Genomic DNA, 17,128 nt, shown 5'->3' with positions numbered 1-17,128 from the left:
GAGGCTGAGAACTACAGGCCCATCTCTCTGACTTCACATATTAGCAAAGTCATGGAACAAATTGTCAGAAGGAGGTTGATTGCGTTCCGAGAAGAAAATGACTTGCTGAATGAAATATATAAAATTAAAACAAATATTGGCCAATTTGTTGCATTTCTTATACCTGTCGGGTGATTGAGATCTTTTCTGATTGACGAATAGAGCCTGGTTAGATTGAAAATTTCTACACAAATTAAGTTTTGCAAGCCAGTTATGAAAACTACAGATGCTTTTTGGGGGAAGAATTAGCAATAGAAAAGTTACAAACTTTTAAAGACGGAAATTTATATAATTTTAGCCAATCATGTTTATCCTTTTTCAATATCCCATTCTGTAGATGATGGGACTTTTATGTTCCCATAAAACCAAGTGGAACCATTATTATTTTTTTTATTAATGAGCATGATCAGTCACCTGGTCCACATGCTTCTAAAAGTGTGGATTAAGCTAAGACACTCAAAGTGCTGAGTAGCAGTGTTAAATAAGGTGATAAATTAAGTCTGCTATTCAATAGGCCTAGCAGGATTTGAACTCAGAATACAAAGAACTGGAACGAATATTGCAAGGTATCTCGTCTAATGTTCTTACATTTCTGTCAATCCACTATATTGGACTGTTATTGCTTTATTGACCCAAAAAGGATGGAAGACAAAGTTGATTTCAGTAGGATTTGAACTCAGAGTACAGACAATAGGAACAATTAGGGGTTGGATTTAGAGTTATGTTCAGAGTGTTAGGATTTAGATTTACAGTGAAGGGTTAATATTTAAGATTAGAGATTTAGCTTTGAGTTAAAGTCTAAGGTTACATCTAAAGTTAGAATTTGGGGTTGGGGTTGGGGTTTAGGGTTAATGTTTTGGGTTTAAGGTTCAGAGTCAGGGTGTAGGATTACGAATTAAGGTTAGGATTTAGAGTCAGGGTTAGGATTTAGGATTAGGGTTTACAATTTAGGGTTAATATTTAAAGTTAGGATTTTGGGTTTGAGTTTAGGGTTCAGAGTCAGGGTTAAGGATTACAAATTAAGATTAGGATTTAGGGTCAGGATTAGAATTTAGGATTAAGGTTTTAGGTTTGAGTTTAAGGTTCAGAGTGAAGGTTTAAAAATACAATCAAGGTTAGGATTTTAGGTTAAGGATTGAGTTTAAGGTTAGTATTTTTGGTTTGAGTTTAGGATTAGTGTTTAGGGTGAGAGTTTTGGGTTTGAGTTTAGGTTTCAGGGTTAGGGTTTAAGATTACAATTAAGGTTAGGATTTAGGGTCAGAGTTAGAATTTAGGATTAGGGTTTTGGGTTTGTGTTTAGGGTTCAGGGTTTGTATTAGGGGTTAGGGTTTACAGTTTAGGAATAATGTCTTGAGTTTGAGTTTAGGATTCAGAGTTAGTGTTAGGATTTGGGGTTGGCAAAATATCAACACATATGCACATTCACTTGTGTATGTGTGTGCATGTTGATATTTCATTTGTCACTACGAAAGTGAAGCAGTGCTGAAGTTGACATTCTTGTTGACATTATGATCAGTTGCTCTGCACTTTTGAAGACCTATGGAAATAGGTAAAGATTAGCAACAGGAAGAGCATCTGGCCATAAAATCCTACCTCAAACAACACCCTGTCTAACCCATGCTAGCATGGAAAAATCGGTGTTAAACAATGAACAGATATCCAAAGGGAACAATACAGAGATTCAGTGCATTTCTCACAATGAGATTGACAAAGAAGTGTTCAATGCTTTTTCTCATTTCAGATGATTCAGTGTAATTTGAGGGAAGTTTTGTTGCTATTTCTAGCAGATCTGGTGACTTCAAAGAGGTTCCCTTCCTCACCACTTGCTGTTATTGTAGTAGTTTTTGTTATAATGTTATGGGAAAGAGGAATCAGGCAAACCTAGCTGTTGCTATACATACACACTGTGTGCATTATTGCACTGATGTGGAGATGGGGAAAAAAGCAAGCAAATGCAGCTGTTGCTACTAGTACTGTTGTTGTTAAATGCTGTGCATTGTAGTAAAAGGAAGCAGAGGCAGAAATTGGTGTGTTTTTTTTGTTTTTGTTTTTATGCAGCGTGCATCAGCGATGTAACAGGAAACAGATAGAAATGTTCTGTAGTGACAGGAATCTATCAACCTAATTTTATTATGAATGAAAATCAACATTGCTGCTGCACCTCTTGTTGTTAAGCCACAAAGGTCAGCCCTGATTGAAGAAGACCTATTGCTTTAAGATGTCCCTGCTGAGCCCTTTGGAAATTTTGCTTTTTAGTTATGATGTATTTGGGGTATGTTATGATGAAGGAGATGCGGTTGCTGTTTCTAGCGGGTCAAATGACCATGTTTGAGGTTTGCTCTTCTAGTTGGAAGGTGATGTACTCAGCTGAGTAAAGAAGAGGAGAGGGAGAGGGGGGGGCATATACAATAAAGAAAAGGATAGAAAAGTAAACATGAGAGAGTAGCTATAGGCAGTAACAAGAAGGAACATGTATATAAAAATATGTGTGTGTGTGTGAGCACACACACACACACACACAGACAGACAGAGAGAGAAAGGAGTGAAGTGGAGGAGTATAGTTAGAGGATGTTGGAAGAATAAGGAGTGCAAGGGCTATTAATGGAGGATTCTCAATGAGATAGAGAGAAAGAGGGAAAGAGAGATATAAAGAGTTAAGGAAAGAGAGATGAAGTGAGAGAGAAATACATAGAGATGAAAAGAAAAAGAAAGGCAGAAGAGAGAGAAAGACAGTAAGAATTGCTGAAAGAAGTAGAGAGAAAGAGAGAGATAATAAGACACACATACAGAGGAAGAGAGAGAGAAGTGGAAGAAGTAATACTTGTATTAAAACAAATTGTTGTTTAGCCCCAGGTCAGCCTTAAAGGAGCAGATTTATGATCGAAAGTATTCCTGCCATGACCAACACATTTAATTAATAATTTGATTATGTTATCATCCAATGTCCTTTCTTTTTAAGATAGTGGTAGGAGATTTCATGGGGATTTGGCTGCTATTACTACATATATAAGTTGCACAACAACATAAAGGCTATGTTGCAGTGTTGGTGGTAGTTGTGGTGGTTGTCATGTTGATGATGAAGTATAGGTAGTGGCAGCAGTGGTGATGGAGTGGATGCTGTGATATTGGTGGGTACTGACTGCAGTATTGGTAGTGTGATAGCTGTAGTGTTGAAGGTTGTAGTCTTGGGTATAGTGTTGGTGTGGTGATGATGGTGGTGGTGGTTGTAGTGCTGCTGCTGCTGATGGCAGTGGTGGCAGCAATGTTGTTGACACCGTTGATGTTGGTGATATGATGATTATAGTACTGGCACAGCAGTGGTGGTGTACTAGCTATAGTGATGGTAGTGTAGTGGCTGTAGTATTGGTGTAATAGCTGTAGAGTTGGTGTCATGATAATAGTTGTAGTATTGGTGTTCTAACAGTGACTGTAGTGTCAGCACAGTGAGACTGTAGTAGTGAAGATTGTAGTCGTAGCTGTAGTGTTGGTGTGGTAGTAGGCTGATGTTAATGGGGGTGATGGTAGTGGCTGAAGTGTTGATGACGTAGTACTAATTATTGTGGTGCTGTGGTGACTAATGTTGTGGTAGTAGCTGTGAGTATACTGATGTTGCTGCAACTGCTGTGTGGGTATGGCTGCATGGTAAGAAGTTTGCTTCCGAACCACATGGTTCTAGGTTCAATCTCACTATGTGGCACCTTGGGCTAGTGTCTTTAACTATAGCCTTGAATGTCGGTTTCATAGATGGAAACTGTTTGACAAAAACCCTTCAAGGTGGTGCCCCAGCATGACAGCAGTTAAACAATTAGAGAATTTCACAAGAGCTGCAGTAGTAACAACAACAACAACAACATCGAAAAATACCTTAGGAATGAGAACCCAGGTTCGAAATTTCCCCAAGACACCTGATGAAGGTCAGAGAGTATATCAGCCGAAACATTGTGTTAACAACAAACAAGATGAGGACAAATATCCATCACATGTAAATAATACACATAATTCCTCATCTCTTAAATATAGAAATATATGTGGATGTTTGTGTGTCTCTGTTTGTCACCCGACTCTTGCTTGACAACCGATATTCGTATGCTTATGCCCCTGTAACTTAGCAGTATGGTAAAAGAGACTGATAAAATAAATACTAGGCTTACAAAGAATAAGTCCTGGGGTTGATTTGTTCAACTAAATGCAGTGCTCCAGCATGGCCACAGTCAAATGACAAACAAATAAAAGAAAAAAAATCTAGCTGAATTGAACAGAAACAATTCAGGACTGAGATAACTTTTTAGTCTTGATGAGAACATGAAAACTGAACCAGTACATGCTGTAAAGGGATTGGTGTTAAGACATTCAGCTGTGAAAACATTACCAGAACTGAGATATCTGAATAAGTGATACGCTGATCCATCAGATCTTGTTGAACTGTCCAACCTGTGGCAGTATCGAAAACATGTAAAACAAGAGCACTTAGAGAGCGCAAACATCCACCAAGGTAACACCAGCATCTTCTCAACGATTAGCCAGAAATTATTTTTAAAATGAGGATATCTGAAATAAACTCGACTGCTCTCACAAATGAGAATACTAAAAATGAACTTGACCGCTCTCAAAAATTAAGTTAAAAAACAGGAAAAATAATCCAGAATCCTTGTCCGGTATCAGATCAATCCCAAAATCTAATCAGTTTGTGCCAGTTACGAGGCCAAACATCCCTGAAAGTTTCATCTGAATCCATCCAGTGGTTCTTGAGATATCTTGTCCACAGACAAACAGACAAACAAACACGACTGAAAACAATACTTCCACCTTCGATAAGGTGGAGGTAAGTAATAATGATGATTATCTAAACATACATGATGGAGTGTATGTATGTATACCAGTGTTGGTGCCACATAAAAAGCACCCAGTACACTCTTTGGAGTGGTCAGCATTAGGAGGGGCATACAGCCATAGAAACCATGCCAGAACAGATACTGGAGCCTGGTGTGGCCCCTGGCCTTACCAGCTCCAGTCAGACTGTCCAACCCATGCCAGCATGGAAAACAGATGTTAAATGATGATGATACATTATATATATATATATATATATATATATGCAAGTAAAAATAAATACAAAAAAAGGGGGGGGGGGTTGTATGATTGTGTATAGAGGAATATATTATTTTGTTTAAAAGAGTTCCAACACTGTCTGTTTTTTATGTTTTATTTATATTCCTGCAAAACCAATGTGGGATATAGAATATGGAATATACAATATATAATATAAAATAAAAATGGATGGTACAATGAAATAAAGTATTGAATGTCTTATTGAATATATGGAATATGTCTTATTGAATAGATGAAATATTGAGTGTTCAATATAAAGGATTAAATATATAAATATATATATATATATATATGAGTTGTTTTGACTCCTATTTCTAGCAATACTGGTGCTAACTAGCACCCTTAGTCACTTTAATGATGTATATATTTTTGCCTTTCAGTTGAAAAATTGCTAACAAAGCCACCCTTATTATTTATAATTTTCACTTTTAACATTTATGAAATTAGTGTATGATTTCTACGGTAATCTTCTAAGCTGACAAGGCAAGTTGAGTTTAACCCTAGGCGCTGGAAAAAACCCTGATGAGCATTCATGTAAATGTGAAATCACTGGTGATCTGGCTATGTCCAGTACTGAGAGAACTTGTTAGTCATCAAAATAGTGTTTATCATGGCCATGAGTTGTTTGGATTTTTATTTCTAGCAATACTGAAGCTACCGATGCCCTTAGTCACTTTAATGATGTATATTTTTGCCTTTCAGTTGAAAAATTGCTAACATTTTTATGATTATTTATATACATATCACTATATTGGCCATACAATTGCATGTTGTTATACACTGCTGATCAAATGATGCTACCACACTTGGCAAAGTAGGCCAACATTCCCCTTGAACAAATACCAGTCCATCACAGGGTTACCCATTTACAGTTGAGAGGACTGGAGCAATGTGAAAGGAAGTGTTTTGCTTAAGAATACAGCATACTGCCAATCTGGGAACCAAAACCATGATCATGCAATCGTAAGTGCAACACCCTAACACACACTATAATCAGAATCATCATTTTACATTTGTTTTCCATGCAAGTATGGGTTAGGCAGTTTTTCAATATTGATTCAGAATTACCTTCCTTGATGAGTTGGAGAGACATTCTTGTTTGTATATTTCATTTTTCACCAATGTGATAGAGTAAATTAAGCTTAGGTTAGTTTTGGACAACATGACAGCAACATTTGTCTTTGCATACAGAACAAAGTCAGCGTTGGCAGATGAACAGAAGGATCACTTTTATGCAATGCAACTTCATCATCATAGCCATCAAATGTAATGGACATGCTGAACAACATTACATGTGCCTTGCTGGTGTACATGAAAACTGTTGTCATGGCACAACAAATGAGGAAAGCTCAAGGAACCTGGAGTCCTGTGATACAAATGCCCTTACCATTTGCAGCATTAACTTCAAGAAACTAGTCAGCCATTTGATTACTTACTGTTTAAGTGAACATACCAGTCAAATAGACTTCTTATTGACCAAGAAAGGAGATATACAGATGGTTGTGAATACTAAGCACATAGCTAGTAAGCATTGTACCACTGAATATAGACCGGCAGTTAGTGACTTCAGATGAATCCTTTCTACGATAGGCACAAGGCCTGAAGTTTGGGGGAGGAGATAGTCGCCCCAGTACTTGACTGGTACGTAATTTATCAACCTGGAAAGGATGAAAGATAAAGTTGACCTTGGCAGAATTTGAACTCAAAATGTAAGGATGGATGAAATGCAGCTCAGCATTTTGCTCAGCATGCTAACAATTCTGTTAGCTCACCACCTTAATAATAATAATAATAATGAGTGTAATGTTAATTGCCTATTTGTGTGCCAATATCATTTTCTGGTAAAACCAGCTTGTTTGTTTTTCATTTTCTGCTATTATTACAGGATTCCTAGTTGGATTTTATCTTCCTCTCACTCATACATCATCTTTGGTGGGATATTCCATCATTTATGTGTGTGTATGCAATGTATGTACATTTTTATGACTACTAGAAAACTGCCAGTGTTTATAATAGTTTATACTCTTGTATTGAGTCTTTAATCCAGTTAATGTTCATGGTTTTTATGTATTTAAAAACACACATTTTTAAGTATGTGTACATACTCATTTATTTTAACAGGTTTTTTTTTTTTTAAATTAGATTGAGTTGGATGAGGATGTACCTGAAATATGATTCTATGGCCAGGTGTTCTTCCCCAACAGTGAAAGCGTGTGACCTTAGGAGTTAGGGTGTTGCTCTTCTGCGTGTAAGATTGTGGTTTTGATTTCCAAGCTGAGCAGTGAGTTGTGTTCTTGAGTAAAACACTTTATTTCATGTCGCTCCTGTCTACTCAGCTGCAAACGAGTTGCAGCAATAGCATTCCATTCAAGGGTAGAGTTATAATCTCAGTCTCGAATACATCACAGAAACTTGGTTAAGCCCTGATCTTGAGTCCTAGGGCCTATGCAGACCTATGCTCTTTTCCAAGCCTTACCTACTTATTCCACAGGTTTCCAAAAGTGCACACTGGTTATAATGTCAACAAGGCATTTATACAACATTCATTGTTTTACTCAGGAAGGCTATGGGATATCAAGATTTATACAAATCCACACACACACATGTATGTGTGTATATATATATATATATATATATATATATATATATATATATATATATATATATATATATATATATATATGTATATATATATATATATATATATATATATATATATATATATATGAATATATATATATATATATATATATATATATATGACAGGATTCCCCTTGCTTCCATTTACCAAATTCACTCACAGGGCATTGGTTAACCAAAGGCTATAGTAGACAGCACTCATCCAAGATGCCATGCAGAGGGACTGAACTCAGAACCATGTGATTGAAAAGCACACTTAATCACATGATGACAATGATCATGATACACACACACACACACACACACACGCAGATACGGCTATGTATGTAATCATCACTACCACCACCACTTTAATTTCACTTTCCCATGCTCACATCAGTCAGACAGAATTTGTTGAGGTGGATTTTCTATGGCCAAATGCTCTTCTTCTCACCAACACTAGTCCCAAGCATTATTTATTTTCATAGTTGTGCACCAGGTGAAGAGCTAACAGTGAGCTCCGATTCTTCAAATCCCCAGCTACAGCTCTCAAGTGAAACTTGTAAAAGAATATTCTTTTCATGATAATGGCACTTTTAAATCAAGGGCCACAACAAACCTAACTCCCATCAATATCACAAAAAAAAAAAAGAAAACAATCTAACATTTCACAAATCAAGGTAATAGGAGCAGAAAATATGTCGACCTCGATCAACTGTCAACCCCAAAAAAAAACTCGTGTACTCAGCATTAGAGAACAATATTCGAATATCAAGGTACAATGTAACCGCTACACATACGAATATTATAAATATATCATAGCTTACTCTAGTAGAGACTAGCCAGCTGATTCTTTCATCAACAGATTATAAATATCGGCTCATAAATAGCTCTATCTTCTCCCTCTTCTTCTTTTACCTCAACTACAATGGCTTCTATTTATATTTACCAGTATGCTGCATGCCACCCTAACCCAAGTTTAGTACAAGACAGCTGTCTGTCTTCTCACAATTTTGGTGATCTATGAATACAAAGACCCACGTTCACTTAGTCAAACAGCAGCAATTAGTATTGTTCTATTTGGCAGCTGGCCACATGGGGCTAAACAAACGGTTAGTGTTTATTTTTTAACTAATTGAGAGACAAAAGCAACATTTACGTAAAAGAAATAAAAAGAATTAACAACACAAAGACGTTACAAAGGCAATAATAATTCAACACAAACACACACACGGAGGAACTGTTTCTTTTGCAATGTTAATTTTTGCATAAAAGATCAAATTATCGAGAGAACCCCCCCCCCCCCCCCCTGAATTACCTCACTAAGGAAACAGAAAAAGAAAAAAAGGCAAGGGAACTAAGCACCAATAGAAGTGGGGGTTGAGGGAGTAACAGGTTATACACCTCCAATCGTCTTGCCGTGGAGAATGGCCAGCGATACTCGCTGCAACAGCCACCCCACCTCGCATGGCTCGTTTCTCACACTGGTCGCAGATGTGCCGATTTAGCGGAGGAAATCAGCAGTGCGGGACTAAAAAACACCCGAGGTCTCCACGGCGACAGGCACAAACTGATAGCGGCCGGTCAGGCACCTGTATTTGTTTATCTTTCTCTCCCCTGCGTTACGGGCGGTGATACCTGGGTTTTTGGGACCGATACAGTAAGGTTGGAGCTGATTATATTTTGCTGTTCGTTTTACATAGATCTTGTCTCTCGTCAAATTCAATATATATATATATATATATATATAGCTGTATCTTCTCTCTCTTCTTTTATCACTACTACAATGGCTTCTATTTGTATAAACCAGCATACTATCCTAACCCAAGTTTAGTATAAAACAGTATATAGTGTGTGTGTATGTAAACATCGATCCCAGTGCTCAGCAGTTACAAATTTAATCGATCCCGATAGCATAAAAAGGTGAAGTCAAATTCGGCAGAATTAGAAATCAGAATGTAAGGAACCGGAAGAAATGCTAAGCACTTCGTCTCACTCGTTAACAATTCTACCAGCTGACCGCCTTAGAAGTAACGTATTATTACACACAAATACGTGTATGTATTGTTCGTGTTTGTGTGTGATTCAATCGCTAACAGACATGTTCTAACGTCCGGATCACAGGATTACTGTCCCTTCTTTGTTTATTTGTTACCGTAATAGCTTCTGTTTTTCGGATCTGGCCGGTCTTGTCCCTCAAACACTCAGGCACCCCCGACACACTCGTCTCTCTACCTTTCGTCACCCTTACTACATCCAACCCGGTTCTATACCAACTATTATGCCTAGTAACTTCTACCTCGGAGCATCAGTCCTCCCTTTCTTGCAGGTCTAAACCTCCAACCGTTTAAATGGAACGTAAATGGTATCAAACTCACTGGCCTCAGACAACGTGTAAAGATCATGAATATATGTAGGTTATTTCGTTTTATTTCAAGATTTCTTGCCAAAAGAGAAAGAGCCGGTTTCTAACCTAGATCCAAAGCTCCTTAATTGGAATTTCAACATCAGCAGGGTATGTATGTATGTATGTATGTATATACTTATTCAGTTTTATTTCAAGATTTCTTGCCAATAGAGAAAGACCCGGTTTCTAACCTAGATCCAGGGCTCCTTCATTGGAATTTCAGCAACTTCAACCGGATATTTTTGAATGTATGTATACGTGCAGATTTGTATGTATGTAGGTTTTATTTTATGTTTTCATGCATATAGCTGCATATACTTCAATGATAAACTTCAGGAAAGTTTTATAGATTTTTATAGTTCCAGTGGATCTGTAGTTTTCGAATCAGCTTTCTCCTTCCTGGTTTTGAGAAGCCTAATTTCTCAACATTGGTACTTAGGCAGTGTGTTACATATCCTAGTGCACCAATAATTACAAGTATAAACCTGAATTTGTAATATGTATGTATGTATGTATGTATGTATGAGCAATTATAGGTATAAGAGGAGGTCAAACTATGCAGGGAGCAGGCAGCCACACACACAATTTCTGCATTGAGTACTAGTTTGTTCAATTTAGAGATTTTTCAACCGTCTGAAATTTGTTTCCATTCTCATGTTGTTGGTGCTTTTCTCCTTGGACTAATATTATATATTATATAATATTTCCTTTTTAAAACAGGATTTGACTTGAGAGAATTTGCTTGCTATTTCAAACATATTGCGCAACCATGTACACAGGATTTTCTCGTTCTTCGTTGACATTATTAGCGTACAAAAAGGCAGTAAGCTAGCAGAATCGTTGACACACCTGCCAAAATGATTAGCGGCATTCCGTCTGTCATTAAGTTCTGTGTTCAAATGCCGCCGAGGTCGACTTTGCCTTCTATCCTTTCGGGATCGATGAAATAAGTACCAGTTGAGTAGCGGTGTCGATGTAATCGACTAGCGCCATCTCCACAAATTTCAGACCGTGTGCCTATAGAAGAAAGGACTATTAGTGTAATCCTTTCGTCATTACAGCAGTGTTTCCCAAAGGAGGTTTGGTGAGATAAGGTATCTTTCAGTCAAATGTAATAAAAATTAATCAAATAAAAGAAAAAATATCCACCACTTTTAATTAATGAATAAATTTTATCTCTAAAATAGTTCTAGTTTCATTTAATGTCTCTATAAAATAGTTGTAAATCTGCCATTTTGGGAAAATCGCCCAAAGGTTCTTCGTCGAAATGAATTTGAGAACTGCTGACCAAATGACAAATTATTGAAACCTACAAAAAAATTCTTCGATTTTCTACGATAAAATATTTGAGCTAAACATCACTTACGTCAGCCTCACTATTCTGGGGTGCCTTGCAAAGTTCCCTTTGAAATCCGGAGAACCTCTTTACTGAATTGCGTTTTATAAATTACTTTCTTATGCGTTTTGCAAGAAAATAAAAAAAAAGAGAGAAAACAGATTATTCGAGTCAAACAAAAGCTAACTATGCTCTGTTGTTTATTATCCGTGTTTTCTTTATACTATCTCCACAGTATGTACCGTTTGTGACCAAGGCCATTTACGAACATTATAGGCAATCAATGCACTGGGCCTTATAATATTTGTTTATTGACAGCAGGGTATGGGATGTTGTTGGCACTCCGTCGCTTACGACGTCGAGGGTTCCAGTTGATCCGATCAACGGAACAGCCTGCTCGTGAAATTAACGTGCAAGTCGCTGAGCATTCCACAGACACGTGTACTCTTAACGTAGTTCTCGGGGATATTCAGCGTGACACAGTGTGACAAGGCTGGCCCTTTGAAATACAGATACAAGAGAAACAGGAAGTAAGAGTGAGAGAAAGTTGGGGTGAAAGAGTACAGCAGGGCCATTGCGCCTCCACAGGGTATGGGATACATATATTAGAAACGGGTGCCTAAACACGTGAGGCTCGCGAGCAACTACCCAGTATATCTATGCTTTAAGACGGCACTGCTTGTTTCCCCTGTTAAATTTTTATGGAAATTACTGAAGGCAAGGACTTAGTTTGTTTTAAAATTGTATTTGATTTCTTTGATTAAATCGCGGTTAAATTTTTTTATATTGTTTGTAATATAACCATTGTACCGGGTTTTAATAAAAAAAACACACACACACTCCCTCTAAAAACCCAGTGCCCCTTTGCTATTTGCCGTTCTCTAATGAGCTCCCAATGTCTCCAGAGGGCCTTATAGCGCTACTGCTTTGAGTTAAAAATGAATAGGGTATATCATTGAACCTCTGTCGGCTGTTGCTTACATTATTTTTTTTTTATCACCATTCTTCTGTTTGAAGAATTGGTCATCACAGCATTTCTAGGAAAGTTACTTGCATAGACTAGCATCGTGTCCAGGAGCCGACTTATCTTTCATTCAAACTTGCCTCGGATTCCAAAAGATATTAACTTAATTTTGTTGTTGTTGTTGTTCACCACGACTCCACCCTATCAATCCTAACCGATCAGATTTAAGATCAAGGATATTCCGGCCATGACCATCCCGCTGGATTTACAGATACTGAATTATAACATCAAATGTGTCTTTCCGTTTCTAAGACATGCAGCGTAATTTGAGGAATGGGGAGGAGATTGGTTGCTACTTCTAGCAGTTCAAGTGATCACGAAGAGGTTCCCTTTATTTGACTTACGTGTTTGTCGTTATTGGTATTGTTGTTAAATCCAAAGTCAGTTCTGATTAAACAGACTTAAGATCAAAGGTGTTCCTGTGATGACCAACAAACTGGTTTTTCTGAGGAAAGGTTCATGAGTAAACTATTTGAACAAATGAACGAATATTTGTACAAATATGTGTGAACAATACCTGGCGATGCGTAATCATATATATAATATATGGCTGAATGAATATGACTAAATATATATTTGCGCGCGCCAGTCCTTATATATATATATATAATCGAAATAAGTGATTATTCTACGAGAGAATACGCTGCTATTAGGAATATGAAATGGCTGGGCGAGCAGGTCCAACATTCTTCCTGAACGGAATACCAGTCCGTTGTAGGGTTACAGCTGAGTGAACTGGAGCAACACGAAACAAAGTGTCTTGCTCCAGAAAAACAACGCACAGCCGGACTGGAAATTGAAACCACAATTTTGCTATCGTGTGTGCAACACCCCCACCACCAGGCCACATAGATACATTCATATATGCAAAGTGTGACCAACTCACTGTTGTATCTCTCTCTCTCACACACACACACACACACACACACATATATATATATATATATATATATAAAAGAAAAAATTACTGTATTTAATGATTATTATAATGTGTTATCAATGTACCTTGATATGATGTATACAGTAATGAAATCCCAACGTAATGTTTACTTTCTCTTTTACTCTTTTACATGTTTCAGCCATTTGACTGTGGCCAAGCTGGAGCACCACCTTTAGTCAAGCAATGCTAGAGGGACAAACACAGACACATAAACATACACACACACACACACACACATATATATATATACATATATACGACGGGCTTCTTTCAGTTTCCGTCTACCAAATCTACTCACAAGGCTTTGGTCGGCCCGCGGCTATAATAGAAAACACTTGCCCAAGATGCCACGCAGTTTGTTTAATTTTGTTAATATAAATGTACAAAGTTTTTTTGGTTTTTTTTTTGCGATTTCCCAGGTTTCCAGTTCAAAACTTACCTAGCGCCAACTTTGCATTAATTTACACGGACCATTTCACACCTCTATTTTCTGCCTCTTTTGTCCATTTATTAATTTTTTTTATTGCGCGCTCAGTAATGACACACACATGTAAACAAACGACTAAATAAACACGATACGAGTTCCCACTTTAACTTCTTAATTTTTCTACGACTTACATTTTAAATATTTTTACCGGTTGCATAATTCGAAATGGAGGTAGGTGGGGCGGGGTTAAAAAATGAAAAATTTAGTTTTGAAAAAAACTTTTTTTCGTAACATCAAAATATCTCATATTTTAAAATATAATTAAAGGTAAGACAAAAAAAAAAATTAAAAAGAAAACATGTTGCGTGGGGGAATGCTCCAAGACGGTGAGGGTAGGGGACATAAACCGAAAAGAAAAGATAAGAATCACATTCTACGATGTTTTGAATATGCCTGAAAAATTTTTGAGAAAAAAAAAAAAGAAAAGGGTTAAAAGTGAAAGAAATAGAGATGAGATAGGACAAAAAAAAAGAAGATATATATATTTCTTGGCGTATCAACATAAAAAAAATTCATTAAAAAATATCCATTTTTATAGAAAGTTATGAGGAAACAAAGTCAGTGGGGAAGGGATACTTCAGTGGGTATGCCTGTATTTTTAACCAAAGATTGCCAGGAAAAGTTTAGTAGGGGTGCTTTCCGACACTCTACCTTAAAAGGAATTCTTTCCACATATATAAACAACACATTGAGCCCTCTTTCGTTGACAGACTATCATTGAATGATATACGTGTGTGTATACATATACATGTGTTTTATATACATACATATATATATATATATATATATATAAATATACACACACTTACAAACACATAAACGTGTGTTGTTGATAAATACGTGAGATGCAGTTGAACATTCACGGTATATATACAAATACTTTTGTCGGTGAATTTATGTATGAGTGTATAAATTAAATGTATTGTTGGCACTCCCAGACATAAGCATATAATAGCATTACTTTTCGATGCACCTTCAATTTTATCGGCACAAGCATTCAAATAGTCTCTGTATGTGTGTGTGTGTATGTATGTGTGTGCCTGAGTATGTTTGTCAAGGTATTTGCGTATGAGAAATGATAATATAAACAAGATATGGCACATCTAACAGAATCTACAAAATGATGTAAATCAGCAAGATTGCTGTTCCATTAATTTACCTTTCACTCGAATTTCTTCAAGTAGCTCCAATCGAACGTGTCCATTGACTATATTTCCTGGATGGTAAACACTGCATTCTTCAGGGAAGATTATGTCAAAATAGTTGATCTTTCCCATTCTACTGAGGCCAAAATAAAAATAAAATCTTTGATGTCAGGCCAACTCCAGTTATCTGGTGTGGTTGGCTGACAAGTAAAGGATGCAGCACTGCACTTTGGCTGTAATTCGTCAAAGACACTGTCTCACTGACTAGCAGATATCTCGGTTAATTCTACGATCTCTTATAAGGTTTTAGTATCTGTATAGTTCTTCTACAGCAGTCTGTTGAGTCGAGTCGAAGTCTGTTACAGCATGAATGCTGCTAGTCCGGTTGTTTCATTACAACTCATATGGCTGTTGATGATTGTCTATGAATGTTGTGGGCTTCGAGAATGCTGCTGCTGTTGGAGTGTATACATGTATGTCTGTGTGATATTAACTGTTTTCTCTCATTAATGTATATTGTGTTTATAGAGATATTTTCACTGTCTCGGGTGTATGTGTCAGCATATAAGTCAAACTGTGTAGACCGGTGTTTTGGCGTCTGTGTGGGTAAGTGCGCGTGTTTGAGCCCGAGCGAATGCGTGTTTGTGCGTGCGTCTGTGAGTGTGGGTGTGTGTACAGGTAATGTCCAAAAGAAAGTATAATTATGTCTCAAAATTAAACAAATGTATTTGTCCACGTGTAATTAATCGAGTTCGTTTATACGGATTATTCTGTAAACGTTGAAAATAAAGACGCATTCTCGCTCTCCCGCACCCTCTTAGTATTGTTATATCTAGCAATGTTACTAAAGTGTGAGTGTCCACTTGTGTTGTTGAAGTATGAGTGTGAATGTATCTTCGCGTTGTTGCATGCTTAACGTTTCAACGAACGAGTATCCATCCATTGTTGTTGCTAAGTAAGTAAACTCCCTCCTATATTAATACGAATATCAAATATTATCTCTTGTCAAAACAACTGTGTCCACTCAGGTGAGCAGCTAATTACGTAGGTGAGATCGACAGCTTCGTTATCTCCCCATCTCTCAATACGCCTGCTTAAGAGTGACACATCATCATCATCATCAACATCATCGTCGTCGTCATCATCATCACCACCACCTCCATCATCAACAAAGATAAGCTAATCTACTATTTTCTGTCTTTATATATAGTTGGCATCTGGCCGGACTATGTTAATAATAATAATAATAATAAAAGGAATATCAAATAATTAAAGTAGAAAAGGAGGAGAGTTTTTCTTTATGTTTTCTTAATTGGTTTTTTTTTTTGAATAGGCTTTTTATCAAAATGTATGTGGATGGAGTTTCTTCAGAATTTGGCATGTATTAAGACATTTCCAGCTGATTAGGCGGGGGATAACTACATGTTACATAGAATGAGAGAGCCTCATAATTATGCAAGTGATGCAAATCAACATAAAAATTTGGAAATAAGGCTACGTGGATTTTTATTATGTGGGGAGAACGAAAGATGTGTAGGAATTAGAGGCGGGAAAAGGAGCATATTATAAAGGAGGAGGAAATGTTTAATGTGTGAGGGATGGTAGGGATGAGTATGGCTGACAGAAATTGTTGCTGGGTTACAATAAATATCACTTAACGAATCGTTCTATTGATTTCTTTATTTACCATAATCTGCTCAAAGGGCACTAACACAGTCGGAAGTGAGTGATTTTGCTCCCTAGCAATTTCCACACTAGACACACAGGCGATAAGTGACTGTAAATGGATGAAAATAAATGAATAAAATGGAAATAAAAGGAAAAAACAGAAAAAGAATTATTACAACGAAAAGGGTGTGTGTGACAGTGATTATATCTATCTATCTATCTATCTATCTATCTATGTATATATATATATATATATATATATATATATATATATATATATAAATAAAAGTATGCAGTTAACATATGCGTTTTACTCCATTCACTAAATTTATATATATATATATATGTATATAT

At 36.8% G+C, this 17,128-nt stretch overlaps 1 protein-coding gene across 1 annotated transcript in view; it reads right to left on the bottom strand.

Annotated features, from left to right (window-relative positions):
• LOC106874995 (arrestin domain-containing protein 3) overlaps positions 1 to 16,255 on the bottom strand; it is a 44,471-nt gene extending 28,216 nt beyond the window's left edge. Inside the window, exon 1 of the mRNA XM_014922934.3 lies at positions 15,121 to 16,255. Coding sequence (XP_014778420.1) covers positions 15,121 to 15,238 — 118 coding nt within the window. The 5' untranslated portion in view covers positions 15,239 to 16,255. The remainder of the gene's footprint in view (positions 1 to 15,120) is intronic.
• Between the last annotated feature and the right edge of the window lie 873 nt (positions 16,256 to 17,128).

Source organism: Octopus bimaculoides, chromosome 3 (genome assembly GCF_046866305.1).
Source record: "Octopus bimaculoides isolate indiv1 chromosome 3, ASM4686630v1, whole genome shotgun sequence".
In the NCBI taxonomy this organism is placed as follows: domain Eukaryota; kingdom Metazoa; phylum Mollusca; class Cephalopoda; order Octopoda; family Octopodidae; genus Octopus; species Octopus bimaculoides.
The sequence above is the reverse complement of the archived record's forward strand: the minus strand, read 5'-3'. Positions and strand labels throughout refer to the sequence as shown.